Source organism: Apteryx mantelli, chromosome 13 (assembly GCF_036417845.1).
Source record: "Apteryx mantelli isolate bAptMan1 chromosome 13, bAptMan1.hap1, whole genome shotgun sequence".
Taxonomy (NCBI): Eukaryota; Metazoa; Chordata; class Aves; order Apterygiformes; family Apterygidae; genus Apteryx; species Apteryx mantelli.
Genome location: NC_089990.1, coordinates 3,446,745 through 3,465,686, shown reverse-complemented (window position 1 = coordinate 3,465,686; position 18,942 = coordinate 3,446,745). Strand labels below are relative to the sequence as shown.

Here is an 18,942-nt window from a genome sequence, read left to right as displayed (position 1 = left end):
CCGCCCCGAGCGCGGAGGCTGCGGCTGCCCCGGGAGCCCCGCGCGGGCCCGGTCGGGGCGAGGCCGCGGGCGTTGGTTCACCTCGGCGATTAACGGGGGGCTGCCGAGCTTCGGCGGGGGGTGCCGGGGCCTCCCGGTGCCAACGGGGCCGGTGGGAGACCGGGGTCGAGCATCTCCCAGTGCTCCCAGTCCAAACTGGGGTGGCGGGAGGCCATGGCTGGGGCCGAGCGTCATCCCCCCAGTGCTCCCAGTCCAAAGTGGGGCAGCGGGAGGCCGCAGTGGGGGCCGAGCGTGGCCCCCCAGTGCTCCCAGTCCAAACTGGGGCGGTGGGAGGCCACGGCAGGGGCCGAGCGTCATCCCCCCCAGTGCTCCCAGTCCAAACTGGGGCGGTGGGAGGCCACGGCAGGGGCCGAGCGTCATCCCCCCCAGTGCTCCCAGTCCAAACCGGGGCGGCAGGAGGCCGCGGCGGGGGCCGAGCATCGTCCCCCCAGTGCTCCCAGTCCAAACTGGGGCGGCGGGAGGCCGCGGCAGGGGCCGAGCATCGTCCCCCCAGTGCTCCCAGTCCAAACCAGGGTGGCGGGAGGCTGTGGTGGGGGCCAAGCGTCACCCCTCGGCCTGCAGCATCCCGGCTCCCGGTGCTGGCTGACGCGTCGCCGAAACCCCCAGGAGGCCTTAAGGAAACGCCGCCGTTATTCCCGGAGCGGCGGCACGCGCCCGGGCGCAGCCTGGCCCTCGCTGGCCCCCGAGGACGAGGACGAGGACGGGGCGGGAGGCGGCGGGGCGACGGGGCGGGGGGCACGAGGTTGGGGAAGGCTGGCCGGCGGCACAGAGGGGGATTGATGCTCGCTCGCCGGCAGCTGCGGCCTCCGCCTGGCCCCCGCGCCGGCCGGGCACGGAGGCGCCGGCCCCGGGTGGCACCGCGGCACTGGCGTCACTGCCCCGGCACAGCTGCCGCCTCCCCGGGGCTGGCGCCTGCCCAGCGAGGGCAGGGCGGCGGCGGGGCCTCGGAGCTCCGCATCCCTGCTGGAAACCTCCCGGATCCGCCCCGCTTGGGTGCTGTGTCCCCCCCCCAGCCAAGCCCACGGGGGGCAATAGCCCTCTGCTCGCCCCGGCACGGGAGCAACATGGGCATTGAGACCCCCGGGACGGGACCGGACTGCTCGGCGAGGCGCGTTCCCCATCCCGACCCCTTCCCCTCCTTGGAGATGCGCCCCAGGACGCCTCGGGAGGGATCCGTGGGAGCCGGAGCATCCCGCAGAGCCGGTCACGGAGAGGGGGGACCTGACCCTGCCTCCTCCGCTGCCGCCGGCTGCAAGCGAGTGCACGCACGCGGGCATCTCCCGCGCCGCGGCCGAGCTGCTAATGATGAAACGCGACAGTCGCTGCCAATTATGTCAGAAAAATCACGGAGGGAGGCAGCGACGGCCGGGCGTAATCGCAGCCCGGGGCTCGCTCCTCCCGCCGGCGGTGCCCGTCGCGGCGGGGCTCCTGCGCCCGCTTCCCGCGGCCCCCTCGCCCCAGCGCCCTCCCTGCGCGCGGTGGGGGGGGGGGGGGGGGGAGCCGGGAGCTGGCCGGGGCCGACCTCCGGATACAACCCTGCTGCCGAAAAGCCCAGAAAGACTTTATTCGCGTAGGAAGGTTGCCGCCGTTTAAAAACCCGTCGTGCGTTGGCCGGTCGGGCTCGAAGCACCTGCGGATGCCGTCCGTGCGCGGCGCCTCTCCGGCTGGCGGTGCCTGCAGGAGAAGGGCCCGGGGGCGAGCAGCAGGGAGGAGGTGCTGTCGCCCCGCACGGCCCTTCCCTCACCTCCGGGACGGGGCCTCCCGCAAAGCGAGTCTCTAAAGCCCGGCACGGGGATGTGGTCAGGCCAAATGCACCCGCTGGGATGGGGCAGCGGCAGCACCCGGCAGGGAGGGCGGCAGCGTGGAGCCGTCTCACTCCATCCCGGCGGGACCCCAGCTTGGCTGGAGCCACTTCTCCTCCACATTCCCCTCTGTGAAATGGGCACATGCTGTTCAGTGACCAGCGGGGCTTGCAAAACAGCAGGGTGTGGGGCTTTGCTCCGGCTTATCCAGGAGAGGGAAGCCAAGGGCGAAGCCTGGACGAGGAGCAGAAAGGGTGCTCCAGGGCCATGGCTGGGGTTTCTGTCTGGGGAGGTGCCGGGGGGGGGCGGATTTCGGCAGGCTGCACCCAGCCTGCATCCCCCTGCCTGCGATGCCCTGAGCTGCCGTGGGCGCCTGTCCGGAGCAGGCAGCTCCGGGGGCCCTCGCTGCACCGTGGTGGCTCTGCAGCCTCCGAGGAAAGGGGCAAATCCCGATTCCGTGCTGCCTCCCTGGTGGTCTCTCCTGCAGCGGGGGCCGCAGGCGGATGGACACCGGCGGCCGGCACGAGGCACCCGCCGGGGCTGCAGCCCCGTTCAGGCCGGCTGGGAGCGGCGGGGAAGGAGAGCAGCGACACGTTTCGCTCTGTAGGACCTACGTAAACGTTGCCTACTGCTTTTATTTCCTGCAAAGCGCGGAGGACATCCAGGTCCGGAAGGCTGGGAGCCTCGCTGAGTCCTTAAGCCCAGATTTAAGATGCTCCCCTTCGGGGCGCCGGAGCGGGGCTGCCGGGGGGGGGGGAAGCGGGGCGATAGGGCTCGAAAAGGCCCGGGGGGGGTGGGGGGGGGTTTCCTTCCCGCTCTCTGCTGCTATCCCGTGCCAGCCCGGGGCGCCAATGCGGAGCTCGTGGCAGCCGGCGGGATCGGGCCGAGGGCCGGCGGCTCCGTCCCGGACCCCTGGGCCCCTCAGGGCGCCGGGCGGGCGTCCTCCGAGCGCAGCACTTTGTGGACGACCCAGTAGAAGACGTTGAAGACGAGGAAGGCGAAGGGGAAGACGGCGCGGGAGACGGTGTCGATCCGCCTGGCGCGGTCGGCGCAGCGCCGGCGCAGGGCGTCCCCATCGCGCAGCGGCGCGCCGGGCGCCGGGGGGCTGTAGATGCCGGGGGCCTTGCCGGCGGCCCCGTCCTTCGCCTGCAGGCAGTGGCCCAGCCCGTAGCCTCGGAAGTAGAAGCGGCTCTCGCGGACCAGCTCTTCCTCCTGGCGGGGGGGGGACAGGGCCATCGGGGGGGGGTGCATGGGGTGTGGGGTGCAGGGAGCATTGGGGTGCAGGGTGCATGGGGTGCGGGGTGCACTCAGGGGTCCTGCGGGGTCTGCACCAGCCCCCGCACCGGGTGGACCGGGCTGGTGTCAGCCCCATTTTACAGGAGGGGAAACTGAGGCACGGAGGGACGGTGGCTGCAAGGACCAGGCCCCGTCGCTCTTTCGCTGCCCCCATGCAGCAACGAGGCTCCGTCACCGCTGCGGCTGAGCAAGACGCCCGGGGTTTGGGGCTGCAGGCGAGGGGGGGAGGCCGTTTGCCCCCCACCCTTGTTATTTATTCGTCTGCTTTTTGGGAGGAAGAAGAGGACGAGGCGCGTAAGGCAGCCCCCCGGGGCAGCCCCCTCGGCGGCTGAGCACGGGCAGACGTCGTGACAGCGGTGGCGGGAGGGGACTCACCATCCGCCGTCGCCGCCGCCGCCGCAGGCGCGCGAACTCCTTGTGCTGCCGGGAGACGAAGTTGACGGCGGCGTATTCCAGCAAGGCGGCGAAGACGAAGAGCAGGCACACGGCCATCCAGATGTCGATGGCCTTCACGTAGGACACCTGCGGGGGGGACACGGGGCGACACGGGGCCTCAGGCACCAGCGCCGGGGCTGCCGCGGCCCCGGTTCTGCCGGCTCACTAACCACCTGGGCCGCGGCGAGAGCCGCTCGCACGGGGAAACGCTTCTCCTCCCAGGGAGGAAAGCTACGGATCATGGCTGTGAGCGGACCAGCCGTGCCGCCGGCGGGAGCACGCCGGACCGCCGGGAACCGACCTTGGGCAGGGAGGCACGGGAGCCGGCGCTCTGCGTGGTCATGGTGAGCACGGTGGTGATGCCCAGCCCCACGCGGGCCGGCGCCGCGTCCATGCTGATCCAGAAGGAGACCCAGGAGAGGATGACGATGAGCAGGCTGGGGATGTACATCTGGATCAGGTAGTAGCCCATCTGCCTCTCCAGGTGGAACTTCACCTCGATGCAGGTGAACTTGCCTGCGGGGACAGGCGGCGCCGTGGGCTCCGGCCGCCGTGGGCTCCGGCCGGGGGGGGGTCCCCGTGCCCGCAGCGGGGCCCCCGCGGACGCTCACCTGTGTTGTAGTGCTTGGTGCAATAGCCCAGGTCCTTCTCATCCCGCAGGATGAACTGCGGGAGCGTCAAGCCCTCGGCCACCTGCACGGCCTCCTGCTCCTCCAGCCACTCGAAGATGAGGTCGTTCATGGTGTAGCCGACTGCACGGGAGGGAGGGAGGGTGGAAATGGGGGGCCGGCGCCCCGTTCGCCCCCCCCAACCCCGAATCCTGCTCCGTCCCACTCCCCCCTGCAGCGGGGACAGGACGGGGGGGACGAAGAGCAGCTCGAAAGCCACCCAGGTACTCACAGCTCTCCAGCTGCATGGTGCACGTCTGGACGTCCATGGGGAAGTTCTTGAGATCCATGGGGCAGGAGAGGATCAGCGTCAGCCTGGACGGGGCGGCAGGAGAGGAGGGGGTTGCGGGGGCCGCAGGGAGGCGAAAGCCCGGCCGCGGCGGGGCGGCGGGACCCCGCTGGCCCTACCTGATGCTGTAGAGCACGTTGCCGTTCTTGAAGATGCGCAGCAGCTTGTTGTCGGTGGTGACCTCGTGGAAGTTGGCGCCTTTCTCGTTGGCGAAGAACAGGTCGGGCTTCCAGATGGAGTCGAGCATGGAGGGGTCCAGGTCGAGGGAGTCATCCGGGTACTCGCGGTAAGCCAGGCGCGGGTCGTTCCACTGCTGCCGCAGGAAGACATTCACGCGGTAGTCCTAGGGGAGAGGAGGCCCGCGCGTCGGCCGGGGAGCGGGGCACGGCGAGCGCCAGCGGCGCGGGGCTGCCGCGGCCGGCGTTGCTCCAGCCGCTGCGGTGGGTTTGCCGGGCGCAGGCTCGGGGAATAGGGACAGAGCAGCGGATCTGGCTTTAGGTGACCCTGGGAAGATCCATCGTTCGCTGGGGAACACAGGGCCAGGCTGCTCCGCGGCGCTGCGGGAGACGGCGGAGGGCTGGGAACGCTCCGTAGGAGGAGGCTCGGGATGGGGAAGAGGAGCCGAGCGGGCGCCCGCGACACCCTTACCATGGTGGTCTCGGTGACGGAGCCGAAGCTGTTGATGAAGATGTTGCACGTCACGTTGACGGGCGGGCCTGGAAAACGAGCGGGCGGCGTGAAAGCGCCGCTGGGCCCCGGGGTGGTGGTGGTGGGGGGGGGGGGGGGGGTGGTTTGGGGCAGGGGGGGACGGTGAGGGGCGGCCCCGCGCTCACCTTTGAAATTGGGGCGGATGCGGGCGTCGTAGCCTGACGTGCGTCCCATGAGCTTGTCGAGGAAGTCGGAGGGCGGCGGGGGCTGGGGCGCGCGGCGCGAGGCCGCCCGCCGCTCCTCCCGCCCCGCCACCGGCCTGCGGGCCGCGGGCGGCAGCTCAGCGGGGACCCCCCGGCCCCCCCCCCCCCCATCCCTTGCCCCCCGCCTCGGCCCGGATCGCAGCCGGAAAAGAGAGGGAAAGGGGCACCCGAGCGGGCCAAGCGGCTGCTCGTGCCCCCCCCGTGGGACCTGGGGCACCCGCCGGCCTGGGTCACGTGGGGGCTGGGTCCTGACCCCCCCCCCCCCCAAAGTCCCCAAGCTGGGAGTGGGTCTGGGCGTCTCGGGGTCTTTGCAGCAGGGCGGAAGGAGCTGGTGGCCCCCGCTCGTCCCTTCTCCCCGCCGTGGCGAGGGACCCCCAGGCGGGCCCGGGCAGCCGGGGGGGGGCACGGGGACCCCAGCGCCTGGGCAGGGGCAGAGCCAGGGTCTGCACGGTCGGGGCTCAGCGGGGAAGGTCCGGCCGGGGGGCGGCTCCGGGGGGAGATGCGGGTCCTGGGGAGAGGGGGAGGCTGGACCGGGGGGGCTCCGGCTCTCCTGCAGAGGAGGTTTGGGTCCTGCGTGGAAGGGAAGGTCGGGCTTCCCGGGGGGAGGCGTTTGGCCGGGAGGGGTCGGGTCCCCGGGGGGGCGGAGTGGGATGCTGCAGGGGGGGTCCAGGTCCCGGGGCAGGATCCGGCTCTGGATGCTGGAAGGGGTCCAGGTCTGGGGCGGGGTGGGATGCTGGAAGGGGGTCTCGGTCCGGGGTGGGGGTCTGGGTCCCTGGGAGAAGGTCTGGCTCCGGATGCCAGAGGGTGTCCGGGACTGGGGGGGATGGGATGCTGGAGGGGGATCTGAGTCCCCGGGGATGGCTGTGATGCCAGAGGGGGGGTCCGGGTCCCCGGGGGAGGGTCTGGCTCAGGATGCTGGAGGGGGGTCTGGGGGGGTCGGGGTGCCGCAGGAGGTCGGGATCTGGAGGGGGGGGATTTGGGTCCCGGAACGGGTCCGGGTCCCTGGGTGAGGGTCTGGCTCGGGATGCTGGAGGGGGGTGCGGGTCGAGGGGGGGGATCGGGGTCTGGGGGGGGGGGATTTGGGTCCCGGAACGGGTCCGGTTCCCCGGGGGGAGGGTCCGGGTGCCCGGGGAGCACCCCCTCGCCCGGAGCGATGCGGGGACCCCCCCCCCGCCCGCCCGCCCGCCCCAGGGCTTCGCGGCGGCGGGAGCGCGCAGCGCCGAGCACCCCGCGCCGAGCGCTCACCTGAGCGGGCCGCGCCGGGGCAGGAGGCAGCCGAGGAGGAGGAGGAGGAGGAAGGCGAGGGCGGCGGCCCGCAGCGCGCCCATCCCGCCGCAGCCAGCAGCGCCGCCGCCCCGGGCGCACGGGCATGACCCGGCCGGCGGCGGCGGCTCCCCCGCTCCCGCCGCACCGGCGCCGCTGCCGCTGCCCCCGGCCGGGCCCCTCTGCGCATAGCCCGGGCGAGCGGGAGCCCGCCGCGGGGGGGGGGGGGGGGGGCCGGCAGGCTGCGGCCACCGGGAGCCGGGAGGAGCCTGCGCCCGCCGCGCCGGGAGGAGGCGGGGGCAGCGCCGGGAGCCGCCCGCCGCCCCGCCGCCCCGCCGCTGCCTCAGTTTCCCCTCGCCGCCGCCGCCGCCGCCGCCCGGGGGAGGCGCCTCTCCGGGACGGGGCTCCGCCGCCCCCGCGGGCTCCGGGGTCGCGGCGGGGCTGCCTGCGAGCCCGCTCCCCCCCCGCGCTGATGCCTCGCTGCCGGGGCTGCGCGACCCGGCCCGGTGCTGGCGGGGAAAGGCCGGACCCTCCGGGGGCTGCGGGGCGGAGGGCTGCTCCGGGGTGGAGGGATGCTCTGTGATCGAGGGATGCCCCGGGGTGGAGGGGTGCTCCGGAGTGGAGGGATGCTCCGGGGCAGAGGGATGCCCCGGGGTGGAAGGATGCTCCGGGGTGCTGGGATGCTCCGGGGTGGAGGGATGCTCTGTGATCGAGGGATGCCCCGGGGTGGAGGGATGCTCCGGGGTGGAGGGATGTTCTGTGATCGAGGGATGCCCCGGGGTGGAGGGGTGCTCCGGAGTGGAGGGATGCCACGGGATGGAGGGATGCTCCGGGGTGGAAGGATGCTCCGGGGTGGAAGGATGCTCCGGGGCAGAGGGATGCTCTGTGATCGAGGGACGCTCCAGGGTGGAGGGACACATTAGGCTGGAGAGATGGACCGGGGTTGAGGGATGTGCTGGGGCGGAGGGGTGTGCCAGGGACAAGGAACACAGTGGGATCAAAGGATGCTCCAGGGTGGAGGGATGCTTTGGGGTCCAGGGATGGTCCGAGGTGGAAGAATGCCCTGGGATCGAGGGATACTCTGGGATCAAGGGATGCTCTGAGGTGGAGAGGTGCTCTGGGTTTGAGGGAGACCCCACGGTTGAGGGATGCGCCAGGGCGGAGGGATGTGCTGGAGGGGCCTGGAGGTGCTGCCAGGCCGAGCGGGGGGGGGGAGCAGCTGGGCTCCCTCCTCCCTCCGCCTGCCGGGGGCTGCGCGGTCCCGGGGGTCTGCTCCAGCTCAGCACCTGCTGTAGGCAGCCGGGCGCAGATCCCCAAGGGGCTCCGGTCCTGGCGGCGCTCAGCCCTCGGAGCTGACACCTCGGTGCCTGCGTGTCCCGAAGGCTCCGCGCGTGAGAAATCCTGCCCCTCTTTCGGCTGCTCCGGGGGTTCCCTAGAGGGAAACGGAGGCCCCGGGTGCTTTTTGACAGGGTAACGCGGACCGGGCTCGGCCTCGGACTCCTCCGCCCCGGGGCCCCGCGGCCGGGCAGAGCGCTGCCCCCCGGCCTAGACTATCCAAGACTCATTCGTGAGGATGCAAAGAGCAGGAAAAAAGAGCAGCACGGAATAAATGGTTCCGGTGGACGCCTCGTTCCGCTTCACCTCCGTTACTGCGGCGGGCGCATTGCGTGTATTCGTGCGAGTTCCCGCTCGGGGAGGGATGCCGGGGACCGCCGGGGGCAGAAGCTGCGGCGGGAGTCGGCGCGGGCTCCGGTGCGGGGGGGGCAAGGTCGCGCCGGAGCCGGAGAGAGCGTTCCCGGGCGGCTCGGCATTGGCTTCTCCTTCACGAAGAGCCGAAGCAGGATTTTGAGGGCTGCCTGCTGAGCCGGCTGCACCGAGGAAACGTGACAGCGGGATGGCCGTGCCGAGCAGCGGAGGGGGGGAGGAAGCGGGTGCGGGACCTCGCCGCTGCTCCCCGGCACCGGGAATGCGGAGGAGTCTCCTCCGACCACTGTTGCCATTAGTGCGGACAGGGCCGCGATGGCGATCTGGGGCACCAAGCAAACATGCAGCACGCGACAGCATCGATTCCCGGGACTTTCCGGATTAAACGGACGTGACACAAGGTGGAGGGGGGGAGCCGGCAGCGTCCCCTCCGCCCTGCGGGGAAACTGAGGCACGGCCGGGGAGGAGCGCGTGCACCTGGCTAACGAGGCCCGCTGGGAGCTGCAGTGCAGGGAGGGTGGTGCAGCCATCCCACCGGTGCCAGGAGCCCGGGAGCGCTGGGAATCTGCTCGGAGAAAAGGGATGCACCGGGCGCCCCAGCAGGGAAATGAGGTGGTGCCAATGCGGGGGCTGGAGCAGGAACTGCTGCAGCAGAGCCCTGGGCGAGGCGCCGAGCATCCTGCCCAGGGGATTTTCGGGAATGCTGAAAACAGGCTTCTCCCTGGGATCCACTGACTCAGAGTTTTAGGTGGTTTTTTTTCTCCCGGCAAGCGGCAAAGCGCCAGGCAGCAGAACGCCGGCGTGGCCGTGTCCCGAGACGGTGGCAGCGCCTGCTGGGCGGCAGCATGGGCCGAGGCCGCTCAGGCAGGGAGGAAAGCGCCACGGTCTCTCCTTGCCCCCCCCATCTGTCTGTCCCCCTATCCGTCCCTGTGCCCCCCGGGGCCAAACTCTGCCCGGATCCAGCACCTCTGGGGGGCTGGATCGGTTTTTTTTTCCCTTTGCTAGGAAGCCGGGAGAGTCCAAAGCATGGAGAGGGCTGCAGGGTCAGGCGGGCTCCGGTTTGCTGGGGGTTTTGAGCAACCCATTCCAGCACTTTGTGTGCCCAGGAGCAGCTGGAAAGGGAAAAGCGACCCAGAGAGCTGCGGGCAGTGGGTGCTCCTCATCCTCCCGGCCTTGCAATCCCCCCCCCCCCGGTCAGCTCCCTTCCCAGCGGCTCCCGGCCTGCCCTGCAAATGCAGGCACTGGGAGTGCTGGGAGCGCCGGGAGCGCCGGGAGTGGCAGCTCCCCTTTCTGTTTCCTAATCCTCCCATCCCAGTTCTCCTTCAAGGCCGTGAAAACAGCCTGGGGGTCGCTGCCGTTTCTAAGGAGAGCAGCAAACCGAATACCAAAGCCCTGAACCTTTCTGTGCCCTAAGGGAGAGGGAAGCAGCCCGGGCTCCGACTGGTATTTTTGTCCCGAATCGGGCAGGAGCCTGACAAGGGCCATCAGCCACCCGTGTGTCCCCCCCCCCCGACCGCTCACCCCCACCTCCCCTGCCCTGGGGTCTCCCCCGTCCTCTCCTCTCCTCTCCCCGACTTTTGCAGCCCGTGCAGACCCTTGCAGACCGCACGCTCCAGGCAGGGCGATGCCTGCATCCCTCTTGCTCCGGAGGGCACAAAGTAAATGGGGGGGGGGGTGAGGATTTTTTTCCCCATGCACAGGCCATGGGAACGGGAAGGTGCAGGGGACTGCACGGCGCTGCGCGGGTCTGCGCGGGGACATGCGCCTCCGCTCTCCTGCAGAGCCGGGCTCCGGGCTCCACGGCACGGGAAAGCACTGCCCCGGCTCGGAAACACGGCCCGGCTGCACCCACTCGCCTTTCGCAGCCCGTGGGGGCCCGGGGACGGCACGGCACCCACGGCACCCACGGCACCGCGGCCTTGGCAAGCTGGGCACGCCGGGAGGGGGGGATTTAATTCAGATATAAGCGTCCAAAGAACCGCTGGGGGCCGGGAGCGGAGCCGGCGCAGGCGCCCGGAGGCGAACGGCTGCTGCCGGGGAATCGCGGCTGTGCAGCGCCTGGCACCGAGCGCCCGGCGCGGGAATGTAACACCCGGAGCGATGCACCAGTGCAGCGTTAACCCCTTATTTCCACGCAGACCAGCTGCAAGGGGGGGGGGGGGGGGGGAAGGAGGGTTGTGCAATTGCTGTGTGGCCCAAAATGATGGGAATTGCTTTGGAGCCGGGCTGGAAAACCCCCGCATTTTGCACCCCGGCTTTTTGAAACGAGTCCTTTGGGCAGCAAGAAATAAAGGGGGGGGGGGGGCAGTGCGGTGCCGAGCAGGCACACGGACACTTGCCTTTGCCTCTCGGGATTTTCTGGGAGGCAAACGGGAGCGGGGCAGCAAGCGGCCCGGAGAGCATCAGCGCCCGGCGCCTGCTCGCCCTCCTCTGCGGAGCAAAAGCAAGGAGAAAGTCAGGGGACGTGAAAGGCAAATCTGCTGGAAAATCATTGGGAGGGGGGAGGAAAAAAAAAAGCTCAACACCACTTTTTCTCCAAATTGCACTCCGCATCCCTCACCCTCTGTCCCACCGGCTCCGCTCCGGCAGATCCAGCCCTTCCTCTGCCCTCCCTTGACACCTGCCTGTCCGCCCGTCCGTCCGCCCTTCAGCTCTCCTCCCCGGCCTCCGTCACGCTCTGCCAACCGCGTTTCTTTTTTTTTTTTCTTTCTTTTTTTAATTTAATTTTTATTAGCACGTTTTGCAGCCTTGCAGCAGCGGGGGAATACAAATAGCACAGGCCGGGCCGGGCGGCGGCGGCGGGGGCAGCCGGGCTCTCCCGGGCGTCCTTGGGGCCGGCAGCGGCCGCCGCCGCCGCCTCCTCCGGGTATTTTTGCCCGCCGGACGGGTGCAGCGAGGCGGGCGAGGAAGGACGGCCGAACTCAGCAGAAGCGACCGGGCGAGCGGAGCCTCGCGCTGCAAGCGGCCGCCTAAAAATAGAGGCGAGGTTCGGCGGCGTGACGGCACGGGAAGGGGCCGCCGGCTCCGGTGTCCCGCGGGGGGGAGAGCTGCAAACCCGCGGGAAAAACGGGCGAAAAGGCAGCGTTTTGGCCGGAATCGCAAGGGGGGGAGCAGCCCCCCCCCCCCCCCCCCCAGCGCGTCTCCCCTCCAATGTCAAAATGAGACCAAATAGGGAAAAACCAAAGCGGGACAAGGAGGCTGAAGGGCGCCAAGGCGAGCGGCGGCTGCCAAAGCGCGAAGCCCCTCGGGGCAGAAATCCCCCCCCCCCCCCCCCCCCCCCGTGATGGCTCACGGCCTCCGCGGCCGTTCCCAAAGGACCAAATCCATGGAGTGCTGCAGGGAAGCACCATCGGCACCACGCGGGTTTCCGCGGGGGGAACCCGCAGCCCCGTTTCCCCGCGCGTGCCGGGGCGCTGCCGGAGCGGCTAAGAAAGCTGCAGCCGCCAGGTCCCTGTGACCCCCTGGGAAAGGCAGCGGCTTTGCATCCGCCTCTGGAGATTTTTCACTCCTGACCATCCAAATGTTGTTCCCTAGGGGAACGTTTTGGGGCTGGGACGCTCCCGGGGCCGTGGCGAGGCGGCTCAGGCTAAGGGAGTCACCCAAGGCCGCCGCAGCAGTGGCGGAGCTCCCGGCTCCCCGCGCGGCTCTTCCCTCCCGGCCCCGCTCCGGAGCGAGCGGTGGGGCGCCGGGGTGGGGTGGGGGGGGGGGGGGGGCGAGGGGGGCCGGGTGCCAGCCGCATGCGGGTGCCAGCCCCGGGGCCGCCTGGCACCGCGCGGGGCATTGAGGGCGCACAGCGGCGCTTTGTCCCCGCGGCCGCGCTGGCAGCGGCCTGTTGCCCTCTGCAGGCTTCCCCGGCCCGGTGCCGGCTCCGTGGCCGGGGTGTCTGGGGGCACCCGGGGGAGCTGGGAGCACCCAGGGGAGCTGGGAGCATCCAAGGCAGCTGGGAGCACTCGGAGGAGCTGGGACACCTAAGGGAGCTGGGGGCACCCACAGCAGCTGGGAGCACCCAGAGGACCCGAGAGCACCCAAGGGAGCTGGGGCACCCACAGGGGCATCTGGGGAGCTGGGAGCCCCCAGGGGAGCTGGGAGCACCCAGAGAAGCCAGGGGCACCCATGGGCACTGGGGACATCTAGGGAAGCTTGGGGCATCTAGGGGAGCCAAGGGCACCCAAGGGAGCTGGGGCACCCACAGGAGCATCTGGGGGCATCTGGGGAGCTGGGAGCACCCAGAGAAGCCGGGGCAACCATGGGCACTGGGGACATCCATGGGACCTGGTGGCACCCAGGGGAGCTTGGGGCACCTAGGGGAACCAGGAGCACTCAAGGGAGCTGGGGCACCCACGGGAGCATCTGGGAGCATCCTGGGAGCTGGGAGCACCAAAGGGAGCTGGGAGCACCAAGAGAAACCAGGGGCACCCATGGACACTGGGGACATCTAGGGAAGCTTGGGGCATCTAGGGGAGCCAGGGGCACCCAAGGGAGCTGGGGCAGCCATGGGAGCATCCCGGGAGCTGGGAACACCCAGGGGAACTGGAGCACCAGGGGGAACTGGGAGCACCAAAGGGAGCTGGGAGCACCCAGAGAAACCGGGGCACCCATGGGCACTGGGGACATCCATGGGACCTGGTGGCACCCAGGGGAGCTCGGGGCACCTAGGGGAGCCAGGGGCACCCAAGGGAGCTGGGGACACGCACAGGAGCCAGGGACATCCAGGGGAGCCGTCGCCTGGGGACCCCCACACACACCTTGCCCCAACCCTGGGGCAAGCAGCACCCAAACAGGCAGGTGCTCGGGGCCGTGGGTGCTGGGGGGGGGGCCGTGCTGCATATGGGGCACCCCAGGGACCCCGCGGGGCCATTTCTCTTTTGCAAAATCGCCCCCCCCCCCCCAACCCCGCACAGAGGCCCGGAGCCAGCGCAGGGCGCCCGGCAGGCAAGGGGTGCCGCCGGGGGGGGGGGGGGGGGTGCCGCCGGGGGGGGGGAGAGGAGGAGGAGGAGGAGGAGGAGGGAGGGAGGGGGGGGGGCCGCTGCCTTTAAGGGGGGCGGCTGTCAATCAGCGAGCCCTTTTCCCTGCCGGCGGAGCGGGCAGCTGCCCAGAGGGGAGAGCGGAGGGCGAAGGCGCAGGCAGGCGCCCCGCGGTCCCGCCGGCCCCAGACCCACGCCGCCGCAGCGCCCCGCGCACCGCGGAGCTCGCCGACGCCAGGCGCCATGGGTGAGTTGGGGCTGAGACCGCCGGCAGCTCGTGCCGCTTGTGGGGCAGGTGGCGGCAGCCAGGCCGCCGCTTGTGCCTCAGTTTCCCCAGCGGCACCTAGCAGCCGGGGCGAAGCGGGCAGGCTGCCGCCGGCGCTCCGGGGTGGGAAAGCCTCCGCGATCGGCCCCGGGGGGCTGCCGGAGAGGAAGGGGCTCCGGCGGGGTGTGTAGGGGGGGCCGGTGCCAGCCGCGTCCCCCCCCCCCCTCGTTCCCGCATAGCGCTGCCTTTGTTCCCTGTTGTGCTGCCAATGCACAATGCGCTATTGTCCCCCGCTGGGGGGGGGGGACGGGGGACGGGGGACGGGGACGTCGCCGGCCGGCACCCCGAGGCCGCCCTGCGCTGCCGGGCCCCGCGGTCCGGGCGGTACCGCGCCTCCTCTCCGGAAAGGCGTTTTTGGGGAGGCGGGCTGCAGCCCCCCCCACCCCAAGCGAGCCCGCGGCCCGGCCTAGCCCCCCCCCCCCACCCTGTCTCCCGTCTCCAGGCTTGCTGGAGTGCTGCGCCCGGTGCCTCGTCGGGGCGCCCTTCGCCTCGCTGGTGGCCACCGGCCTGTGCTTCTTCGGCGTAGCGCTGTTCTGCGGCTGCGGGCACGAAGCCCTCACGGGCACCGAGCAGCTCATCGAGACCTACTTCTCCAAAAACTACCAGGACTATGAGTATCTCATCGACGTGTAAGTACCCCGCTCCCCTGCGTCGCCCTTGCGCCCGTGCACTGCTCTTTGCGCCCGTGCATTGCTCTTGCACCCGTGCATTGCTCTTGCACCCGTGCACTGCTCTTTGCACCCGTGCACTGCTCTTTGCACCCGTGCATTGCTCTTGCACCCGTGCACTGCTCTTTGCACCCGTGCACTGCTCTTTGCACCCGTGCATTGCTCTTGCACCCGTGCATTGCTCTTTGCACCTGTGCATTGCTCTTTGCACCCGTGCACTGCTCTTTGCACCCGTGCATTGCTCTTGCACCTGTGCACTGCTCTTTGCACCCGTGCACTGCTCTTGCACCCGTGCATTGCTCTTGCACCCGTGCACTGCTCTTTGCACCCATGCATTGCTCTTGCACCCGTGCACTGCTCTTTGCACCCGTGCATTGCTCTTTGCACCCATGCATCGCCACGGCTCTGGTGCATCGTCCTGGCTCCAGTGCATTGCCCTTGCAGCTGTGCACCGCTCTTGCACCCATGCATCGCCCTGGCTCTGGTGCATCGCCCTCGCACCGGGACTGGGCACCTTTGCATCCAGGTCTCGCACCATGCCAGGAGGAGGCATCCGGTGCTGCAGCCCCCCGGGGCCGTGGGGCAGCTCGGTCCCATCTCCGTTGTGGCGTGCAGAGCCCCGAGCGGGCGCCGCAGCCCCAGCGCTGCGTTGGCCCCCCCAACTCCCCACCCGGGGTGGGGGGGTCCCACCTGCAGGCTACCCCCGCGCCGCTCAGCCTCTCCCTCCTCCTCCTCCTCCTCCTCTCTCCCCGGCAGCATCCACGCTTTTCAGTACTTCATCTACGGCACGGCCTCCTTCTTCTTCCTCTACGGAGCCCTGCTGCTGGCCGAAGGCTTCTACACCACGGGCGCCGTGCGGCAAATCTTCGGGGACTACAAGACCACCATCTGCGGCAAGGGGCTCAGCGCAACGGTAACCGGGGGCCCGAAGGGGAGGGGAGCGCGAGGCCCCCAGCGAGCTCACTCGTTGCAGCGAGTGTGTCAGTGTTTGGGAAAGTGGCTAGGACATCCTGACAAGGTGATCTTAACCGGGGTTCGGCACCCCCCCCCAACCCCCCCCCCCCCGGCGCGCGCACCCCCCCCCCCCAAAAAAAAACGAGTCGGTTTGTGCAGGCGAGCGAAATCGCTGCGCCCGGCGTTGCATTTCCCGGCCGGTTGCCTGAGTCCGGCTGCGCTTCCCTCGGGACATGGTCGGGGCGGCACCGCGGAGGGAGGGCAGGAAACTCCCCCCCCCCCCCCGACCCCCATCCCCAGCAGAGTTGGCCGCTGCCCTCCGGCGGAGACCAGACCCCGCCGTGGGAATATCCCCCCCCAAATCCATCCCCATCCCCGCCCCGGCACCCGCTGCCGCCGGTGGCCCGTGCGCGCGTGCACGCGCGGCCGCGAGGTCCCGGGCCGACGCCGGGTGTCGTCCCCCCCCACCCGGTGACACCGGCCCGGGCGCTGCCGCTGCCGCTTGCAGTTCGTGGGCATCACCTACGTGCTGAGCGTGGTGTGGCTGCTGGTGTTCGCCTGCTCCGCCGTGCCCGTCTACATCTACTTCACCACCTGGACCACCTGCCAGTCCATCGCCAACCCCAGCAAGACCTCCGCCAGCATCGGCACGCTCTGCGCCGACGCCAGGATGTACGGTGAGCGCAGGCGGCGCCGGCTGCCCCGTGTCCCCCCCCCTCCTAGATCCAGGTGTGTGTGTGGGGGGGGATTCCCACCGGGAGACCCCCCCCCGGCTCACCGGCGCCCCGCATCCCGCCCAGGCGTGCTGCCCTGGAACGCCTTCCCCGGCAAGGTGTGCGGCTCCAACCTGCTCTCCATCTGCAAGACCAGCGAGGTGAGTGCGTTTTCCCCCCCCCCCCCGGCCCCACCGCCAGCCCCGGGGCCGGACACCCCCCCCCCCCCCAAACCGTGGGACGCAGCCGGCTCCGGCCAGGCGCTCAGCGCTCGCTCCCCTTGCAGTTCCAGATGACTTTCCACCTCTTCATCGCCGCCTTCGTGGGGGCCGCCGCCACGCTGGTCTCCCTGGTGAGTGGGCGCGAGGAGCGGGGGGGGCAGGTGGTTTTGGGTGCATAAGTGCGGATGGAGGTTTTGGAGGGGGATAAGGTGGTTTGGGGGGGGGCGGCAGAGGCTGGTGGGGGTCCAGGGAGGCTTCGGATGCCGGCGGGGCACCCGCCGCCGCTCACGCTCTGCCCGGCCCGCAGCTCACCTTCATCATCGCCGCCACTTACAACTTCGCCGTCCTCAAGCTGATGGGTCGAGGCACCAAGTTCTAGCGCTGCGCCGCGGCGGCGCCCAGCGAGCCGGCAAAAAAAAAACCCCCCAAAACCGCCCTTCTCCGCGCTAACCCCGAGGCTTTAACACTGCAGCCGCCCGGCCTCCCTCCCGCGTTAACCCTGCCTTCCCCGCCGCCCTCCCCTCCTCTTCCTCCCTCGCCTCCGAGAGCTTCCCAGCCGTGGACACCTCCCCGTGCACTTTTCTCTCGGCGGCCGAGCCCGGCCGCGGCGGCAGGAGGAGAGCAGGGCCCCCGCGCCGCCGGCCGGCACGGCTCGGCGTGGGCTGCTCCGCCAGGAAGAGCCTCCCGAGCGGGAAAAGGAAGTCGGCCTCGTGCCGGTGCCATTGCCGGACGCTCTGCCGGAGCCGCCTGCGGTCACCACCCCCAGATGGAGGATAAGAGACGGAGGGTTTTCCCCCCCTGTCCCCTAGCGAAGAGAGGTGAATTCGCCCCACGTCGCCTGCTGCAGCCGAGGCAAAGGGAGTTTAGGGCAAGGATCTTCCCGTGGCGAAGAGAGCGCTGATCCCGATGCCGATAGCGCCCGTGTGCCCGACGCAGCCGCCCTGGAAAGCAGCCCCGGGCGGTGGGGACGCCGGAGCAGCCCCGCTCGCAGGCGCAGGACGAGCCTTTCGGGCCCCCCCGCGCGTCCCTCCTCGCTGCCTCGAGCCGTTTCGCGTCCGTAGTGTCCGTAGTGTCCGTAGCGTCTCCCCTTTCCCGCATGTTTTCTCCTCGTCGCCCGCGAGTGGGACAACGGCCCCGCGTGGGATCAGCGGCCGCGTCTCGGTCCCCGCGCGAAGGCGCCCAGCAGGGAAGGAGGGCGCAGAGCTCAGGGCCTAAATCCTGGGGCTTTTCCTGCGGAAACGCCCGTGGGTGGCCGGAGGAGACGTTTCCCCCACTCCGGGCGCTCCCCGGGCACGCGGTGCCTCCCTGCATCCTGCCGAAACGCTGGTGCCGGTGCCCCCCGCCAGCTGCTCCTCGGTTTCCTTCTTTGCCCACCTCTCCGTAACGCCAGGCTTCGAGTTTATTTATTGGAGCGGCTCCCGTCGGGGGCACGCTCCATCCTGCACGGATCTAGCACCATAATTTTTTGTCTTTTTTTTGGTCTGTACGATCATTATTTTCGTAAGCGCCTGTTTCAGCAGGAGCGCGGATGCGGGGGCAGAGCCGCCGGGCGGAGGCGGCCGGAACGGGCCGGGATGCCGGGGGCGGGAGACACCGGACAAGGTCGGGCAAGACACACGGACGCTCGCTTGCTCGCTCTCTCAGGGGGTTTGCTGGGGTGGTTTTTGGTTGTTTTTTAAAATTTTTTGGTGTCGATTTAACAGCAAATAACCAGCTCCTCCTTCCCACCCGTGTCCCCGGACCTCACACCCACACCCACGCGCACACACACACACACACACACACACACACACGCACGCACAAGAGACTTAATCAACTGAAAGTGTTTCCTTCCTTTCTGATCTAGAACTTCAACTCGTTAACAAGCAATAAAAAAACAAAGGAGCAAGTTTTTAGAGCCTTATCTTACAAGATGTATTTTATAAGAATTAAGGAAAATAAATTAAAATAAAATTAAGGAAAATAAATTAAAATTAAGGACATGCTGGAGGAGACGTGCGTCCGTCTGTCCGTCCGCCCGCTGTGCTGGCCTCCTTCCCTCTCCCCCCCCGCTCCTGAAATAAGGGACAGGGACACAGTGGTGGAAGCAGGTCCCGGCCGAGCCCCGCTCACCCGCCCCACACGGGGGCTCACAGCCCCTGCCGGCTCCGCCAGCCTCCTTCCCGCCTCAGCCCCCGGCCCCGAGACCAAAAACATCCTTCCCTGCTGGGGAAGCCCTTAAAACCCTTGTTTCTCCTCCGACCACCCAGAGGAAGCTGGGGGTTTTTTAGGAAGCCCTGTGCACCGCGGCTCCTACGGGATGAGCACAGCGAAGCGACGGGCAGGGTCCTTGCACGTCCTGGCAGTCCCGGCCGCGGGCCGGTTGCACCGGCGGGTCGTGCAGCGCCGGCGTGGGAAGTTTGGGGGGTGCCTTCCGCCCCCCCCGGCGAAAACCGCTACCCTTAAAAGCAGGTTTCCGTAGCAGCTCCTCGCTCGGGTGTCGCTCCTTGGAAAAGCCCCGTTGGAGGGCATTGGCCCCAGGAGGATGCTCCCAGCCCCTGCATCCCCCCCCCCCCCCATCTCCTCCCAGCCCCAAACCGGAGCCCGGCACTGCTCCAATTTGCAGCGGATCCCACTGCTGCTCCTGCGTGGGCCTCCGGCCCCGATCCCGCTCCCTCCCACCCCGTGGC

General features: G+C 69.9%; 2 protein-coding genes and 1 long non-coding RNA gene across 4 annotated transcripts; 1 reads left to right on the top strand and 2 right to left on the bottom strand.

The window, feature by feature from the left end:
- Positions 1-2,690: 2,690 nt before the first annotated feature.
- On the bottom strand, positions 2,691-6,789 carry LOC106484973 (glycine receptor subunit alpha-4-like). Its single transcript, XM_067303998.1, has 9 exons — positions 6,707-6,789; positions 5,384-5,517; positions 5,199-5,266; positions 4,670-4,893; positions 4,494-4,576; positions 4,205-4,345; positions 3,895-4,109; positions 3,534-3,680; positions 2,691-3,218 (listed from the first exon to the last, which is right to left on the bottom strand). Exons 1-9 carry the CDS (start codon positions 6,787-6,789, stop codon positions 2,784-2,786), a joined length of 1,530 nt encoding a protein of 509 aa, XP_067160099.1. The 3' UTR covers positions 2,691-2,783.
- Positions 6,790-13,512: 6,723 nt separating this feature from the next.
- Positions 13,513-17,372, top strand: PLP1 (proteolipid protein 1). Of its 2 annotated transcripts, none has more exons than XM_067304000.1 (7): positions 13,513-13,639; positions 14,160-14,346; positions 15,142-15,298; positions 15,848-16,016; positions 16,140-16,213; positions 16,339-16,404; positions 16,581-17,372. In XM_067304000.1, exons 1-7 carry the CDS (start codon positions 13,636-13,638, stop codon positions 16,650-16,652), a joined length of 729 nt encoding a protein of 242 aa, XP_067160101.1. In that variant the 5' UTR covers positions 13,513-13,635; the 3' UTR covers positions 16,653-17,372. The 2 variants fall into 2 exon arrangements, with proteins under 2 accessions (XP_067160101.1, XP_067160100.1); XM_067303999.1 differs by having other exon boundaries at positions 15,142-15,403.
- On the bottom strand, positions 15,920-16,664 carry LOC136993260 (uncharacterized). The gene is made up of 4 exons (XR_010885506.1): positions 16,586-16,664; positions 16,287-16,401; positions 16,118-16,197; positions 15,920-15,993 (listed from the first exon to the last, which is right to left on the bottom strand). It is a non-coding gene; the product is annotated as an uncharacterized lncRNA (long non-coding RNA).
- Positions 17,373-18,942: the final 1,570 nt, after the last annotated feature.